Genomic DNA, 16,662 nt, shown 5'->3' with positions numbered 1-16,662 from the left:
CACATAAGAATAGCAACGGTTGACTAGTAAAATAAAAAATTGTATTTGTTACTAGGCAAGGTTGAATGAATAATCCCCGATCCATTCAAATCCAATGAATTACTCCCTCCCTTTTTTTATAACTGATGTTTAAGAAATTTGCTCTAGTGTACTTTTATCTGTCATTTTATTATCCCCATATAGCATTAATTACTTTTTCACAATTTTACCCTTTTATCTCTCTGGTATTAATACACTCCCATGCATTGCTTTTGGCCTAGTAAAACAGCACCATTTAGTACTATAGTGAGAGAAAACATGGGTGAATTGGACAATTAATGAGAGTACAAAAGGAAAGTAGTGTACAGATTTAAGCATTGAAAAACTTTTCTTAATTAGTGTGTAAAACCTTAAACGTCAGTTATAAAAAAAGGGAGGGAGTATAACAAAGCTAAATCTTGAACTTATAATTATTAGGATATTTAAATTATATTTAATTTATACAGGGGATGGGCCGAGAGTATCCTCGCCTCTCTGTGGCCCGCCCCATCTCCTCCTCTTCCATTCTCGTCCTGTTACTCCCTCTATTCGTCTTCATTGTCATCTCTAGTTGTCATTAGGATACTGTTCTTATGGGGCGATCCATTTGCTTGGCACTGATCAATTATGGATTTACGGTTATGCCCTTTTGCTTTAACAAAACAAAAATAGAAAATAATATCCCAGCCGAAAAAGGAAAATAGTAAAAAAAAAAAAAGCGGATTTAATCTACAGAGAGGAGAGAGAGAGATTCGTCTTCAGCTATTCTTATTTTTCGTCTCTGTCAAAAAAGTTTAAAGAAAATAAAAAACAAATCGATCTTTCCTTCCTTCCTCGTCAAAGGCTCTCTTCGCCTCGCCCTCTATTCTTCCATTCTCTCTCGACCTGGTTCATTTCGACTCGGTTATCTGAACTCACCGGCGATTCAACTCGTCTCAACTCATCTCAACTCCACAGTCGATCCCTCCGTGCGTCTCAACTCAGCTCTCCAAGTAAGTCTGCAGATTTCAAAACCCTAGGTTTTCTAATTTTGAAGGAAACCAAGATTGAATTGCTATTTATATTTTCTTTTCCAATCCCAAGACCCTACATTTTTGGAGTTAAATTGAATTTCCGAAACGTTTGATGCAGTTTCGTATTAATTCTTGGATTTTTATGTGGTTTTATTGCTGTTTATGGAAATTCTAGGGTTTTGATTGCTCGGAGGCCGGTTGGAGGCTTTTTTTTGCCGTAGTGGAAGAGAAGTATGAGCAAGGAAAGCCCAGGAGAAGTGGAGAATTAGGGTCCATTTTCTGAAAGGTGATTCCGGGGATTTCGGGTAGGGATTCTGGCATTCCATGGGCGATGGCGGTGTTGCATGCGTGCCTTCGCAGCCACATATTATGGAGCGGTTTCCTATTTGCGGAGGCAAAAGTAATGGTAACAGCACCAGCGGCACCACTACCAGCACCAGTAGTAAGAGCAAGCTTAGTTCATCTTCTACAACAACTGTTGTGAAAGTGAACGGGAAGACTATGAAGAAGGTGAAAAAAGTGATTAAGAGAAAACGAGAATTGGGTCCCAAGAGTAGTGTGAATAGTGAGAAAGAAGTTGTGGTTAGTAATAGTTGCAATAGTAATATTAATGGTAACAATAGTAGTAATGTTGTTAATAGTGAGGTTAATAATAAGGATGAAGTGGAGGAGGGTGAATTGGGTACTTTGCCAATTGAGAATGGCAAGGTGATTGTGGAAAGGCCAACAACTAGGAAGCATGAGATCAGGAGTGAGATTGAAAAGGGCGAAAGTGTTGTTGATAAGTGGAAAAAAAGTGGGGAGGTGGAGAAGGGGGAGTTTTTAGGTGGGAGATGGCGAAAACTGGAAGAAAAGAATGAACCATCATCTGGGTCGTGGAGGACTTCATCGAAAGAAGAATTGGAAAAAGGGGAGTTTGTACCAGATAGGTGGCGCAAAAGTGAGGTGGTAATGAAGGATGATTACAGCTACTCGAGAACAAGAAGGTATGATTATGCCAAAGACAAAGGATGGAAAGGTGAGCGTGAGTGGACGCCTCCACCTCTGCCTTCTTCTGGGAAGTATTTGAATGAGAAGGAGCTCAGTAGAAGTGCGAATCAGCTTACAAAGAGGGGTTCTAGATATGAAGATGGTATTTTTGACAGGACTCCAAGGATCAGCTCAAAAGTTGTGGACGAAGATGGTTATGAACTCAGCAATGGCAAGAGTTATGCTAGAGAATACTCTTCAGGTAACAGGCTAAAGCGCCAAGGTGCTGATATTGACAGCAGTGACAGGAAACATCGTGGTGACTCTGATGACTACACAAGTACTAGAAGCCGAAAGCTTTCTGATAATGGCACTCGGTCAATGTACTCATCAGAGCACCATTCACGCAGGTCTGTGGACAGGCAATATAGAAATTCTTCTTCTTCATCCCGGAATGTTCTCTCTGATAGGTACTCTTCTAGGCATTACGAATCTTCAAGAGCAGGCTATGACAAGTATAACAGCAGTCCACATCACTTTGAGAGGTCCCCACATGAGCGGGCCCGTTACCATGATCATCGTGATTGGAGCCCGGCCCATCGTGAAAGGTCTCCATATGATCACAGCAGGTCCCCATACGATCGGAGCCGCCAGTATGATCACAGTAGGTCACCATATGATAGAAGTCACCACTATGATCGTAGGAAGCGCAGCCCGAGTTATTCAGAGTGGTCTCCACAAAATCAAGCTCGGTATCAGAGGGGTCGAAGCCCAAGTTTTTTGGAACGGTCTCCTCCTGATCATGGGAAGCCCCGTGAACCCAATCGAAAGAATGGGGCAAGTAAAAAGAGTAATGGTGGAAATAGAGGGGCAGATGAGAAACCTCCCAACCAGAAGGCTCCAATTGGAAGAGATTTGCGGATGTCAGTTAAAGAATCTGAGGATAGAAGTCACATGGATATTGTTGATGTTTCCAAGGTTAGAAATGTAGTTCCGCCCTCAAACAAGGAAGAACATTCTCAAGTTCCTGAAGTGACGGGTAAGGAAGTTCCTCAGGAAAATGGATGTGCTGAGGAGCTGGTCTCAATGGAAGAAGATATGGACATATGCAATACGCCACCACATGAACCTGTGGTGGATGATGCAGCCACTGGGAAATGGTTTTATCTTGATCACCTGGGAGTGGAGCAGGGCCCTTCCAGATTATCTGACTTAAAGAAATTAGTGGAAGAAGGTTTTCTTGTGTCAGATCACTTGATCAAGCATCTGGATGGTGATAGATGGGTAACTGTTGAAAAGGCAGCCTCTCCATTAGTGACTTCTAATTTCCATTCAATTGTTTCGGATACTATCACACAGCTGGTCAGCCCTCCTGAAGCTCCAGGTAATACACTGGTCGATAATGGAGATTTGTCTGAAATTAGTAGTCAGGTTGGCCAGGAAAAGCCACCCCCTTCCTTAGATCCAATATCCTCTGGGGACAATCTGGCGTCTGTAGAACCTCTGGAAGACCTTCATATTGATGAAAGGGTTGGTGCATTTTTAGATGGTTTTACAGTTATTCCTGGCAGGGAACTTGAGATGGTTGGAGGTAAACAAATTCTCTTCTTCTTTTTAGGTCTTGATTATTTTGCTTATTTTTAATTTAAATTTTCAATTTTGTTCTGGTGATATCATATTTGAATTTGAGTCACAAATTTCTTGCACCTTGCAGAAGTGCTTCAGATGACATCTGGGGATGGGGAGTGGGAGAGATGGGGAAAAATTGAAGGTAATATCTTTTTTTTCTTTTTTTTTTTAGGTAAAGGTATTTTTGTTGCTTGTATCTATCATATATTTCTGGGTTAATTCCTTTTGTAGTTAATAGTAATCTTTTATTGGTTGGAAGCTTAGCAGTGTTGATCCATGTAGTCTTATACAAAAGTATGTTTATAAATGTTCTGATGGATGAGGTGTTTGCTTTGTTATTCTTGGTAATTATGTAATTTGCTTTGATCTGGTGTTCAATTTTCATTTTACTCTTATTATTATTTTTGCAAAATTATCTTTTATTATTATTATTATTACTATATTTATGTTTGCTCTTTAAAGTCAAAAAGGAAAAGAAACATGGTTTTAAGTAACTCTTATCACATAAGATTTCCCAATACATTTATTGCCTTTTAATTGCCTGTGCAAGCTTTGTGCTATTTTGCATGTTCTGAAATACTCGTTTTGATTTTCATCTTTTTTTTTTTTAATATTTAAGCTATTAGTCAATTTTATCCATTCAAGTACTAAGCTAATGTAACTGCCTTGGGATTTATGTCACTGCAACATTTTGTCTTGTAGCTTTGTTTAGTGAAAGGGAGGAGGTGGGCAAGCTGTATACTGGGGGCATTTTCAATCTGTTATACTGAATTTGATTTTGGATCATGCACAGGTTTCACTTGGCATCAACTTCACCTGGGTGATTACAATGATCAAAGATCTAGTGAGGTTATGCTCAATTCTGAGTCTGCTTCCAGAGAAAGTGTGGAGTTGAGAGCATCTTTGATGATACCAGCAGAGAAGGATGGTGCTTTTGCTTGTGAGAGTGGTGGATGCTTTTCTGGCCATTGGTCTTGCAAGGGTGGGGACTGGAAGAGGATCGATGAAGCTTCTCAAGATAAAACTTGGAGGAAAAAGCTTGTTCTCAATGATAACTATCCTCTGTGCCAGATGCCAAAATCTGGCTATGAGGATCCTCGTTGGCAGCGAAAAGATGAGTTGTATTATCCTTCGCAAAGTAGAAGGCTTGATCTTCCACCTTGGGCTTTTACCTCTCCTGATGAATGGAATGATAATAGCAGTGTGAACAGAACACCTCAAAGTAAAACTAACATTGCACGAGGATTTCGAGGAATGATGCTTCCTGTGGTCAGAATAAATGCTTGTGTAGTGAAGGACCATGATACACTTCTCTCTGACCCTCGTGGCAAAGCTAGGGTTAAAGACAGATTCTCTTCAAAGTCCTCAAGAAACTACTCAGTAACTAGTGAAACAAAGAGGTCATCGTCAGAAGGTCTTTCTAGAGTGAAAAACACACATGAACAGGGCTCACATTGTTCATGGAAGAGTTCCACATCCTTAAGTGTTCCTAAAGACCATATCTGCACTGCAGATGAGCTTCAGCTGAATTTTGGTGAGTGGTACTACTTTGATGGTGCTGGGCACGAACGAGGACCTTTATCATTTTCAGAGCTGCAAGTCTTGGCTGATCAAGGTGTAATACAGAAGCATAGCAGTGCTTTCAGGAAAGTGGATAAGATTTGGGTTCCAATTTCCTCTCCTAGAGAAGCTACTGGTCCCACTAAAGCTCTAGGAGTAAATGGTGCCTTGAATGATACAGCTGGAGCTTCTGGATTGGAAGCAAGTGATGCTATACTTGGTAGAAGTAGCTGGGCTTCCAGTATGTTTCACAGCATGCATCCACAGTTCATTGGGTATACTCAGGGAAAGGTCCATGAGTTAGTGATGAAATCCTACAAGAGCCGGGAGTTTACTGCAGCAATAAATGAAGTCTTAGATCCGTGGATCAATGCAAGACAGCCAAAGAAAGAGACTGAACGACATGTATACCCCTCTGCTCTCAAATCTGGTATGGTAATTTTTTTTTTTTCTTTCCATGGCGTGTTTTGCTGTGACGTATTAGTTAGTCAAAAATCATACCCTCCTAGAGTTCTGATAATTTGTTTAAAAAATTGAATTTGATCACGTATGAATGATTAGTTTCTAGTTGTGTGGAATTGTAGTGGGCAAGCCATGTTTTTAGTCTCCTCTCTATAACTGCAGAATTAGTTCCCACCTTAATGCCTACCTGACTATATCCAACAAGCTTTTACAAAGTATATTGCAGACTGCTGGCTTCTCAATTTGGTCTGCCATTTGATACTTCCTGCAAAGAAAAAGAGAGTACTTAAACATATAGCTGTAAACAATATCACGAATCTATTCTTCTTGGATACAATATGCTAGCTTGAAGTGATCAAGCAACCATGATCTATCCAGCTCATACTTTTTAGTCTTATATTTTCTTGGTGTCACCAATTCACTCTGGATGTTTGTGCAATCTGTTGAGAAGTTTCACCTTCTTCAAAGTTGCCACATAATATCTGTTCATGACAATATGCCAATGCATTACGGTCCATTGACTATTTTCTTTGCACAATAGGTTAATTTATATGCTGTCTCTGTAGTTTCTAACTGCTCAAAGATGCACTATTCCATCTTCACAGGACTAAGTTCCTCTTCTGCTAGGGGTGTGTATTCTGATGATATTAGTTGGGTTTTGTATGGGTTTCTTGTGCAAGTATCATGTTTGTTTGGTTAAAATATGTGTAATTTGAACCTATGAGATGGAAATGAGATAAAGACTTTAAGCTGAAAATTAGAAGGAGGACTCTGTAAAGCTATGGAGGCCACCTCATTTCAAGACAGTGAACTGTGCTAAGAGTTAATTTTGTATGTTGAAATCTGGATCAGTGAAACAAAGTGTATCCCTTTCCAAAATCTGCAGAATTGTTCTAACTTAAGGTAGGCGGCATGTCAGTGGTGGTGATGTCTTGAGGGTAATTGTGCTTACCATGTGAAATTGTGCATCCTATAGCATTCATTCTCTCGTTTTTCCCCTCTAGTCCCACCTGGCAATTACTGGAAAACATTTAAAATTCCATTTTGTTGAAATTTAGGTAGAGTTTCGACCTGATATTGTCATGTGGTGCTTGCAGATCAAATGCGTGCTAGTAAGAGACTGCGGATTGATGGTAGCGAGGATGAGTATGAGATGGAGGATGTCTCGGCTCCATTGAAGGATGAATGGTCTTTTGATGACATATGTGGTGATGGTAATTTTAGTGAAGCTGAAGCTGAATATCAAAATGGAAGCTGGGCTGATTTGGGAGACCGAGTTCTGGCACGAATCTTTCATTTCCTTAGAGCAGATTTAAAATCTTTTGCTATTGTTGCTTTGACTTGTAAACACTGGAGATATGTACTAAAGTATTTCAAACAAGTCTCTAGACAAGTCGACTTGTCGTCTATTGCCTCAAACTGCAATGATGCCAGCCTGTGGAATATAATGGTAATCTCGTGTTCATACAAACAAGTTCCTTGTTGTGATTGTTTTCCGTGTATGCACCATACGCGTACACACAGTATTTCTGTGATTCCTGGGGTTTTATGGGTGGGGATGTGTATGGACGTTTGAGTATTCTAAATAAGAAAGAAACTTAACTTCTTACTGAGCTATTTTATTTCTTTGCCTGCAGGATGGATATAACAATAAAAAGATTAGTACCTTGATTCTACGTGGCTGCACCAAAATTAGTTCTACTATGCTTGAGGAAGTTCTTCAGTCATTCACGAGTTTATCTTCAGTAGACATTAGAGGTTGTAGTCAATTGGAAGACTTGGCAGCTAATTTTCCAAATATTAACTGGATTAAGAGCCGGGGACTACATTCAAAAACAAGGAGTCTCAAACAGTTAACTGATGGAACTTTGTCAGCCTCTAGGAACTTCAGTGGTCTAGATAATCAAACATATGATTCCAGTGGATTGAGAGATTATCTGGAAAGTTCTGATAGGAGAGACTCTGCAAATCGGTTGTTTCGACAGAGCTTGTATAAACGTTCAAAACTGTTTGACGCTAGGAAATCTTCATCTATCTTATCTAGGGATGCTCATATGAGGCGGTTGGCCTTGAGAAAGTCTGAAAATGGGTACAAGAGGATGGAGCAATTTCTGGCTTTAAGCTTAAAGGACATAATGAAGGAAAACACTTTTGAATTTTTTGTGCCGAAGGTACACGTGGTTTGCTTCTTTGTGGTTTGTGTCCCATATATACTACTGTATGCATTTTTCTCATATTTTCTCCTTGTTGATCAGGTTGCAGAGATTGAGAACAGAATGAGAAGTGGTTATTATGTTGGCCGGGGCTTGAGTTCTGTAAAAGATGATATTAGGCGTATGTGCAGGGATGCTATAAAGTAAGTGCTTTCTGTTTCTGACTGGTTTGGAAATATGGATTTTTATTTTATTGGTATTGAAAGCCCCTGGATTTCCCATTTTTATGCTACTGGAAGGATAGTCTATTGTTCAGACGCTATAGAAGAAAATTGGTAGTTAGACCTCTTAACCCTTTTTAAACCCTTTTTTAAGTGTCCCTAAAGCCTTGACATTATCTTTAAGGGTTTCTTTTAACTTGTTTTGGTTTTAATGTGTTATGACCTTAGGCTTGGTATTGGGGAAGCAGGAAGTATGGTTGCCCCACGCTAGACTTGATGTACTTTGTAAATATGATTTCTTCTTGACTGTGGTACATTGAATATTATTCCCAGTTAAAGTATCCTTTTTTCTCTCTCTTATACTAATTGAATCTCTAATTTGTCTTTCTAGCCAGTTCTAAAATATTGTCCATTTTGCTTGTGCAGAAGCTTTAAACTGAATATTGATTTTTTGGCTTTTCATCTCTATGTAACCAAAATTTGTCAATCCACATGTTCCTGAATTCCTCTTTAAATCTCAATTTTCTAGTTTGGTGGTTTCAACAGAGTTACAACATTTTTTACACCATAATGTATTTTAAACACACCACTCGCAGTATCTAGGTTGCATAGTCTTTTTAACATTCGCTCTTTATTTTAATATTCCCACTTATCACATGTTCACTAGATATGATGAAGTTTTGCATTTTAATTTAATGACTTGCTCTGTGAACCAGATCAAAGAATCGAGGTGATGCTAGAAATGTTAATCGTATTATCACATTGTTTATTCGTCTTGCTACAAGTTTGGAGGATGGTTCTAAGTCATGTACTGAAAGAGATGTGAAGATATGGAAGGAAGATTCTCCTCCAGGGTTCTCATCGTCTTCTTCTAAACACAAGAAGAAAGTTACTGAAAAGAAACACGCAAACAGGAGCAATGGGTCCTCTTCTATTAATGGTAGTTCGGATTATGGAGATTATGCATCTGATAGGGAAATCAGGAGGCGTTTATCAAAATTGAATAAGAAATCTATGGACTCAGAAAGTGAAACATCTGATGATATGGACAGATCTTCAAATGAGAGCATGACCGACAGTGAGAGCACCGCTTCAGACACTGAAAGTGACTCAGATTTAAGGTCAGAGATTGGACCGGGAGAAGCAAGAGGAGAAACATACTTCCCTCCAGATGAAGTATTCGATTCATTGGCTGATGAACGTGAATGGGGTGCTCGGATGACAAAGGCAAGCCTTGTGCCTCCTGTTACTAGGAAATATGAAGTCATTGATCACTATGTTGTAGTGGCTGGCGAGGTGGAAGTAAGAAGAAAGATGCAGGTGTCTCTCCCTGAGGATTATGCTGAGAAGCTCAATGCACAGAGAAATGGAACTGAGGAGTCTGATATGGAAATCCCTGAAGTGAAGGACTATAGACCTAGAAAACAACTGGGAGATCAGGTGCTAGAACAAGAAGTTTATGGCATTGACCCTTACACTCATAATCTTCTTCTTGATTCCATGCCAGAGGAATCAGATTGGTCTCTCGTTGATAAGCATGTGTTTATTGAAGATGTGCTGCTTCGCACTTTGAATAAACAAGTTAGGCAGTTCACTGGTTCTGGAAATACTCCTATGATGTATCCACTAAAACCGGTATTCGAGGAAATCCTGGATACAGCTGAGGAAGACCATGATTGGAGAACTGTAAGATTATGTGAGTTCATTTTGAAGAACATTGATAGTCGTCCAGAGGACAACTATGTTGCATATAGAAAGGTAAGGCAGTTGATATCTTTTCCCTTTCGATAGTAGATTCTGATGTGTTTTCTCAAACTCTCCTCTGATGGGCTATTTGTGGTCACCCCCTTTTTTGGGAGCAGGGGCTTGGTGTGGTCTGCAATAAAGAAGGTGGCTTTGGTGAGGAGGATTTTGTTGTTGAGTTCTTGGGAGAGGTAAATCCTAAATTGTCACTTTCTGGCTAGTAAATTTTGCAGGATAGCTATTGTTGTTATTGTTGCTTTTTGTTTTGGGGTAGATTATCTCTGTACTGTTTTCAGTAACTCAGGGTTCTTGGTTATCAGATCTGGTACATTTCAGAGTAATGCTGATTGAGTTAGATATGTATGGTTGTTTCTGCTCTGTCATTTTGTTTGTGATATTCCTTATACTAACAATAATTGTTGCTGTGAAAAATGTTTCTGTAGAAGTGAACGAGATCTGTTGTTTCCTTTCCTTGTGTCCTATGCATGACTTTGCTGGGGTCCTTGGTGATACACATGATCGATTTGGAGTCATATATCTTTAGTTTTGTCGTTATAGTCTAAGCCCATGATTTTGAAGTAGTCTCTCAGCTGAACTTATTTGTTGCTTTATTGGAGGCTAAGTCTTGTAGCCTAACTTAAGAGTTCAGTAGTTCACTTGTTACAGTAAACCCGATTGTTATGGTGCTTTATGAAACACTTTGAGACCTTTTAGATTTTGACTCTTTCTGTTTGGTTGATTGCGTGCGTTTAGTTTATTTGCGGGTTTCTTTCCTTTGGGGATCAAATAATGTCATAGAGTGTTGTGTCCTCCAGAGTGATATTCAATGCAAAATTGTTGGTGCTGTAGACAGACACACCTGAGCTAGTTTATGGTGGATATCTTGATGAGTTTGAATTAGAGTGGGCTGGCCAGCCTGTATTGATAAATATCAAATCATAGGGAACAGCAGGTAGAGGTAACATCTTCAAGGGCCTAAGTGGTTTTATGTTATTCTGTGGAATTTATCAGTTTTAGATTAGGAATAGGCTGGAAGAGTGAAGTGATGTCTACCAACCTATATAGATGCACAGTGAGAGGCAGAAGGAGATTGCTGCCGTCATTGTTGACCAAAAAAAAAAAAAAAAATCCCATGAGTCTGTATATGATTTAACAGTAGGAATTCTTGACCGGAACAGAAGTGCTAGGAGAAACAAGGCTATGCGGTACCAAAAGAGATGAAACTTCATAAGGGTGGGATTATGTCAGAAATTTTGAGACTGAGCTTGCATTGCTCTGCCTCTATACACCCGTATTTGGTTTTTGGAATTAATTCTCCCAAGATCTTAATGTTTATTTTTCCTGCTTCATATTTTGGAGCTAGTCAATGAATTTTTACTGGCCTACTTGTTGATTGGTCCTTGTGTATGTTTTTTCTGTTTATGTTTTTGGGTCAGTTTTGTTCGAAAAATATGCTTCTGTGCTTCTTGCCCACACTAATGAAGATTTTCTCTGATTTCGTGTTCAGGTTTATCCTACTTGGAAGTGGTTTGAGAAGCAAGATGGTATTCGGTCTTTACAGAAAAACAGTAAAGATCCAGCACCAGAGTTTTACAACATATATCTTGAGAGGCCAAAGGTGTGTGCTATCTTTAACCTAATAGTTCTACATCAGTTTCCTATTTCCCTGACTGGGAACTTGTGTGTTCTGTTATATTCTATGGATGTATTCGTTGGTGGCTTTTCCCATTTTTCTGCATGTCTAAGTATTGTTCCAATTCGCAGGGTGATGCTGATGGGTATGATCTAGTAGTTGTTGATGCAATGCACAAGGCAAATTATGCTAGCCGAATATGTCACTCATGTCGACCTAATTGTGAAGCAAAGTAAGTTTTCAATAGAAAATTTGTTTCTCTGGGCATACTTTGTTTCCACTATCTCATGGATATTTCTCATCTCTGGTGCTAGGCTTTGAATACTTATGAAATCGAATATCTTCTGGATGGAGAGATCATCATTAATTTGGATGTAGAAGTTTAGCCATGTTATATCTTTGCTTCTAATATCCACGTGAATTTCAATTATTGTCTTCTTCCCTTCTATTTTTGATTTCTGTTATTGAAGCCCTTATGTGTGAGAGACTCACCACTTTTGCTGTGTTTTGTGCCTTTTTCATGGATTTGTGGAGTATGTATATGTGGTGTCTTAGGCGGACATAATAGTTGTACCAAATTATATTGTTGGGCAGCTGCATATTGTGCTTGAAGATTTGATCTATACTTTTAGATGAAAATCCTTTTTATACAACATATTAATTTTCATTTTTTAGATAGCATGATATGATTCTATGATGAATTTTTATAAGTGGTAACTTGTATTATTTGGACAGCTAAAAGATACGTCTTCTTTTGTTGTTCTTTTAACTGATTTGGTATGCCCTTTTCCCTCTCCAACCCTTTGGCATTGGCACATTGTCATCCACTAATGCTTAGGTTGGTCAGCTGGGTAGTGTTGATGGTTATTTTCTACATGCATCTTTGTTGTTATTTGTGGTGTTGCTTTTAGTGGCATGGAGGAGAGAATGTTTCGTTATTTGCAGGGATTTTATTTAATATTGTTCTGGCTATCTGTTAATGAGTGCAGGGTTACGGCTGTTGATGGCCAATACCAGATTGGAATCTACACTGTACGTGCAATTCAATATGGTGAAGAGATAACTTTTGACTATAACTCTGTTACTGAGGTGCGAATCTATATGTTGCTCTTAAGTCTAAGGAGAATTCATCACAACTCTACTAAGCCTTCGTTTTAAGTACAAGGAGAATTAGCCCCTGGAATCCTGAATTTTCCCAGAATCTGATAGGTAAAAGTTTGTTCCTCATTAATTCTGCAGAGTAAAGAAGAGTATGAAGCTTCTGTTTGTTTATGCGGCAGCCAAGTTTGTCGTGGCAGTTATCTGAATTTGACGGGTGAAGGGGCCTATCAAAAGGTACAGTGCATCAGTGCAATTTCCTGAAGTGTAAAGCATTATTTGGGATTCATTGGAGGATTATGATGAATTTTTGTTTGCAGAAGTTTCCATACACATCTTGTATTTGGTTTGCAAGATTTAGAAGCTTCTGCTATTTCATGATGGATGTTTGATTTTACAGTTTATGAGATCTAAATAATTTGCCATTGTCATTGTCTGATTATTTATGTATACTTAACTGCTAACTTGTCTGCCAGGTGCTGAAGGAGTATCATGGAATCCTGGACCGACACCAGCTTATGCTAGAAGCTTGTGAATTGAATTCAGTTTCAGAAGAAGATTATATTGACCTGTTAAAGGCTGGACTTGGCAGTTGTTTGCTGGATGGATTACCAGACTGGCTGATTGCTTACTCAGCTCGTCTTGTATGTTTTTTTACTCAATTTACTCTCTAATTTATAAGAAAATCTTTGAGGATCCACCTTGATTATGTTGATTGAGATGTAGGTGAGATTCATTAATTTTGAGAGGACAAAACTTCCCAAGGAGATTCTCAAGCACAATTTGGAAGAAAAGAAAAAATATTTTGCAGAGATTTCGATGGACTTTGAAAAGAGTGATGCCGAGGTTCAGGTTAGTGTTATTTTAGTTTCAGTATGGCTCTTATTCAAATAATCTCGATTATTCTCGGTTTGATGGTCCATTTTTGTACTTGGAGACATGGAGTGCTGGTCTTATATTTTCTCTTGAATGCTGCAGGCTGAAGGTGTATATAACCAAAGGCTGCAGAATTTGGCTCTTACTCTTGACAAGGTAACGGACTTCTTAATATGAAAACTATCTGCAGTACAGGCCTTTTAGAATCTTGATATTAATGAAACATTACGCGGATGCTGTAGCTATACAACCTGGATGGTTGCCTAATAAGCTTTTCCTATGCTCTAAACTTGCATGTTTTTGGTCTATAAAAAGCTTGAAGGTAACAAAAATTTTATTTTGCTGGGTGGTGTTTACAGGTGAGGTATGTAATGCGATGTGTTTTTGGTGATCCAAAGAGAGCCCCTCCCCCTCTTGAGAGGCTTGATCCCAGAGAAGCAGTTTCATATCTCTGGAGCGGAGAGGAATCCCTCGTGGAAGACCTTATTCAGTGCATAGCACCGCATATGGAAGATAATATGTTAAGTGAACTCAAGGCTAGTATTCGTGCTCATGATCCGTCTGATTCTGATGACATTGAGACGGATCTGCAGAGGTCGTTAATATGGTGAGACTCATCAGAAGCATGACGTGCTTGTGTTTGCTTTCTCATTCTTGCAGTGAATAGTAAATTTTTGGACTTCCTTTTATTGCCTCAGGTTGAGGGATGAGGTGCGGAACCTTCCTTGTACTTATAAGTGTCGGCATGATGCTGCTGCTGATTTAATCCATATATACGCCCACACAAAGTGCTTCTTCAGAATAAGAGTGAGTGATTTTTGTCTTTTGTTTTACATAGAAATCTGAGCAAATATTGTGCCTTGATGTGGTGTTAGTGCATGCTGTGACTATAGTGCTGCATCTTGCAGGAATACAAGACTGTTACTTCTCCGCCTGTGTACATCAGTCCGCTTGACCTGTGTCCCAAGTATGCAGATAAGTTGGGCTCACAGGGTCACGAGTACTGCAAGACATATGGCGAGAATTATTGTTTAGGACAGCTGATATATTGGCATAACCAAGCTAATGCTGACCCAGATTGTGGCCTTGCCAGAGCGAGCAGGGGTTGTTTGTCTTTACCAGAAATTGGTTCCTTTTATGCAAAAGTCCAGAAACCATCACGCCAGCGTGTTTATGGTCCTAGGACTGTGAAGTTTATGCTTTCAAGGATGGTAAGCTAATTCCCTTTTGATCCTTTCTTGCTTCATTTTATCTCATATCTTACAAATGATCAACCACTATACATCATGATATGGCACACTGCCCGAGCAGAAAGTCTAGAGTAATTAAACTGCTCCTGTCAGGGTAAGGTAGTAGTTTGACCTGAGGCAACATGTTAACTGACTTCATAATACTGGAACTGCATGTTCAGAATTAACTGGTCATTCCGAACTAATGGCAAGAGGAAATGATTTGTCCTGCTTAATGTCCATTTCCTTCTTCTCTGGGGTTTCACTGACACGAATTGTTGTTTCGGCTTTTTTAAATATGATCTTCAGTTTCATCTTTCAAGTGACTTATTGACCGACATGAAGGATTTTGTTATCCAATCTTCATTTTGCATCATCTGACATAGTTGTGGACTTCACAAGTACCACATATCTAGGAGTAGCCTTCCAAGTTCTTGGATATTATTCAAGTAATTGTCGGATATTTGTGGAAGCCTCTCTCAGCAATTTGATCTCCGTTCTTCTACAACTAGGACATTTCTGCAATTGTCTTCTCGTTCATGGTCATTTTGTTGTTTATTTCTCAGGAGAAGCAGCCTCAGAGACCTTGGCCAAAGGAGTGTATATGGTCATTTACAAGTTCTCCCAAAATCATTGGCAGTCCTATGCTAGATGCTGTACTAAACAAGGCTTCGCTTGACAAGGAGATGTTACATTGGTTGAAGCACAGGCCTCCCATTTTTCAAGCAATGTGGGACAGGTGAAATTTTGCAGGCAGTGAGAAGCAGCGGGATTAGATTGTTATTCTTCTACCTAGTCATTGTTTAGGAATGGTTTCCGAGATTTAGTTAACATGTGAGGTGGGGCTGGCTGTTGATTCCCCATTCTGCTGCTTCCACCCTCCATTCTTGTGTACAGTTTAATCTTTTTTTGCAATTTCATTCCTTTTTTTTTCATATGATTTGTAATTCATGATTAGTGGTAGATAGTCTTCCTTTCTAATTTAATGGAAATGGCATAAGGGCTGAAAAATCGGGTTGTCCAAGCATTTTGCTTCATGCTATATCCTAACCTCCATATGCTATATCGATTTAGGCTAATTAAAGATGAGAGTTTTTATGGTTCAAGGATTGATGAACGACTTATGATTTGATTATTTTGTCCTTTTTCGCTTTCATGGCTCATGGGTTAAAGCTGTTGCTTCTTTACCGCACCATCAAAATGACAAATTTGAAGCCTTATGAGGGCCTTTTGTTTCGAAAATTGTGTAATTCTCTTAATTATCAGGAGCATATGTGCATACCAGGTAAAAGGTATGATTCGACTTTTAATTGATGCACATATTATATTTGATATGAAGGCTTTTCTTGTCATTGGAACAAGTAAGAAAGGTATGGCAGGGTTACTTAAAAGTGAAGTGGGTGGTGCATGTTTAGGTTCTCGAACCTGCAACAAAATGTATACAGAGGGAGTTCCATTTCAAAAAAGATTTGAAGAGGTTTCGGAGTGGAATTGGAATATATCTCCAAACAAAAGATGATATGAGTCCCATTTTTCAGGTCATAAATTATGTTGTTGGCTTTGTCATACACTCGGACTCGTCGAGCAGAAGTTGTGTTATTTTTCTGTTGCCTGTATGGCGGCATGAATATTCCTAAATTATCAAATCCGATATTCCGATTTATCTGGGTCCGAAGGGTCACTTTTTGGCCAGATGAATAGTAATTTATAAGTGTGATGCTCAGATATTGTACATGATTTTGGGGAAAAAAGATACCATTATTTAAACCAAAAGGAAATGCTAAGTCCCTAATGATGCTCCATTTATGATTTATCCCAAAAGAGATTGAATATTTATAAATCAATTATTATTACTGCAAAATGTTAGAAAAATGGTACTACATTACGTCACGAGTATAGAGCTTGTCATAAATTGAGAATCCGTATGTCTTTTAAAAAAAAAGGGATATAACGAGCCAGTCACTATTAGTTTTTAATACTTTACATTATACGGAGAAGTGGTACTGTTGTTTACAATATAAAATATTGTCAACAAGATAAAAATTTAGTTTACGATTT

General features: G+C 38.9%; 1 protein-coding gene across 1 annotated transcript; it reads left to right on the top strand.

Annotated features, from left to right (window-relative positions):
- Window positions 1-814: 814 nt before the first annotated feature.
- Window positions 815-15,628, top strand: LOC113688176 (histone-lysine N-methyltransferase ATXR3-like). Its single transcript, XM_027205886.2, has 20 exons — window positions 815-1,010; window positions 1,207-3,591; window positions 3,715-3,771; window positions 4,423-5,619; window positions 6,749-7,101; window positions 7,289-7,822; window positions 7,907-8,007; window positions 8,742-9,783; window positions 9,888-9,959; window positions 11,276-11,386; window positions 11,533-11,633; window positions 12,391-12,490; window positions 12,641-12,736; window positions 12,976-13,143; window positions 13,226-13,351; window positions 13,478-13,531; window positions 13,735-13,982; window positions 14,074-14,182; window positions 14,284-14,586; window positions 15,171-15,628. The coding sequence occupies exons 2-20, from the start codon at window positions 1,356-1,358 to the stop codon at window positions 15,345-15,347; spliced, it is 7,185 nt and encodes a 2,394-aa protein (XP_027061687.2). The 5' UTR covers window positions 815-1,010; window positions 1,207-1,355; the 3' UTR covers window positions 15,348-15,628.
- The last annotated feature ends 1,034 nt before the right edge of the window (window positions 15,629-16,662 follow it).

Source organism: Coffea arabica, chromosome 5e (genome assembly GCF_036785885.1).
Source record: "Coffea arabica cultivar ET-39 chromosome 5e, Coffea Arabica ET-39 HiFi, whole genome shotgun sequence".
In the NCBI taxonomy this organism is placed as follows: domain Eukaryota; kingdom Viridiplantae; phylum Streptophyta; class Magnoliopsida; order Gentianales; family Rubiaceae; genus Coffea; species Coffea arabica.
The sequence above is the reverse complement of the archived record's forward strand: the minus strand, read 5'-3'. Positions and strand labels throughout refer to the sequence as shown.

Coding starts and splice junctions, on each gene's coding strand:
- LOC113688176 (XM_027205886.2), top strand. CDS start 1,356: ATGGGCGATGGCGGTGTTGCATGCGTGCCTTCGCAGCCACATATTATG. Junction 3,772..4,422: donor GAGATGGGGAAAAATTGAAG/GTAATATCTTTT, acceptor GATCATGCACAG/GTTTCACTTGGCATCAACTT. Junction 7,102..7,288: donor CCAGCCTGTGGAATATAATG/GTAATCTCGTGT, acceptor CTTTGCCTGCAG/GATGGATATAACAATAAAAA.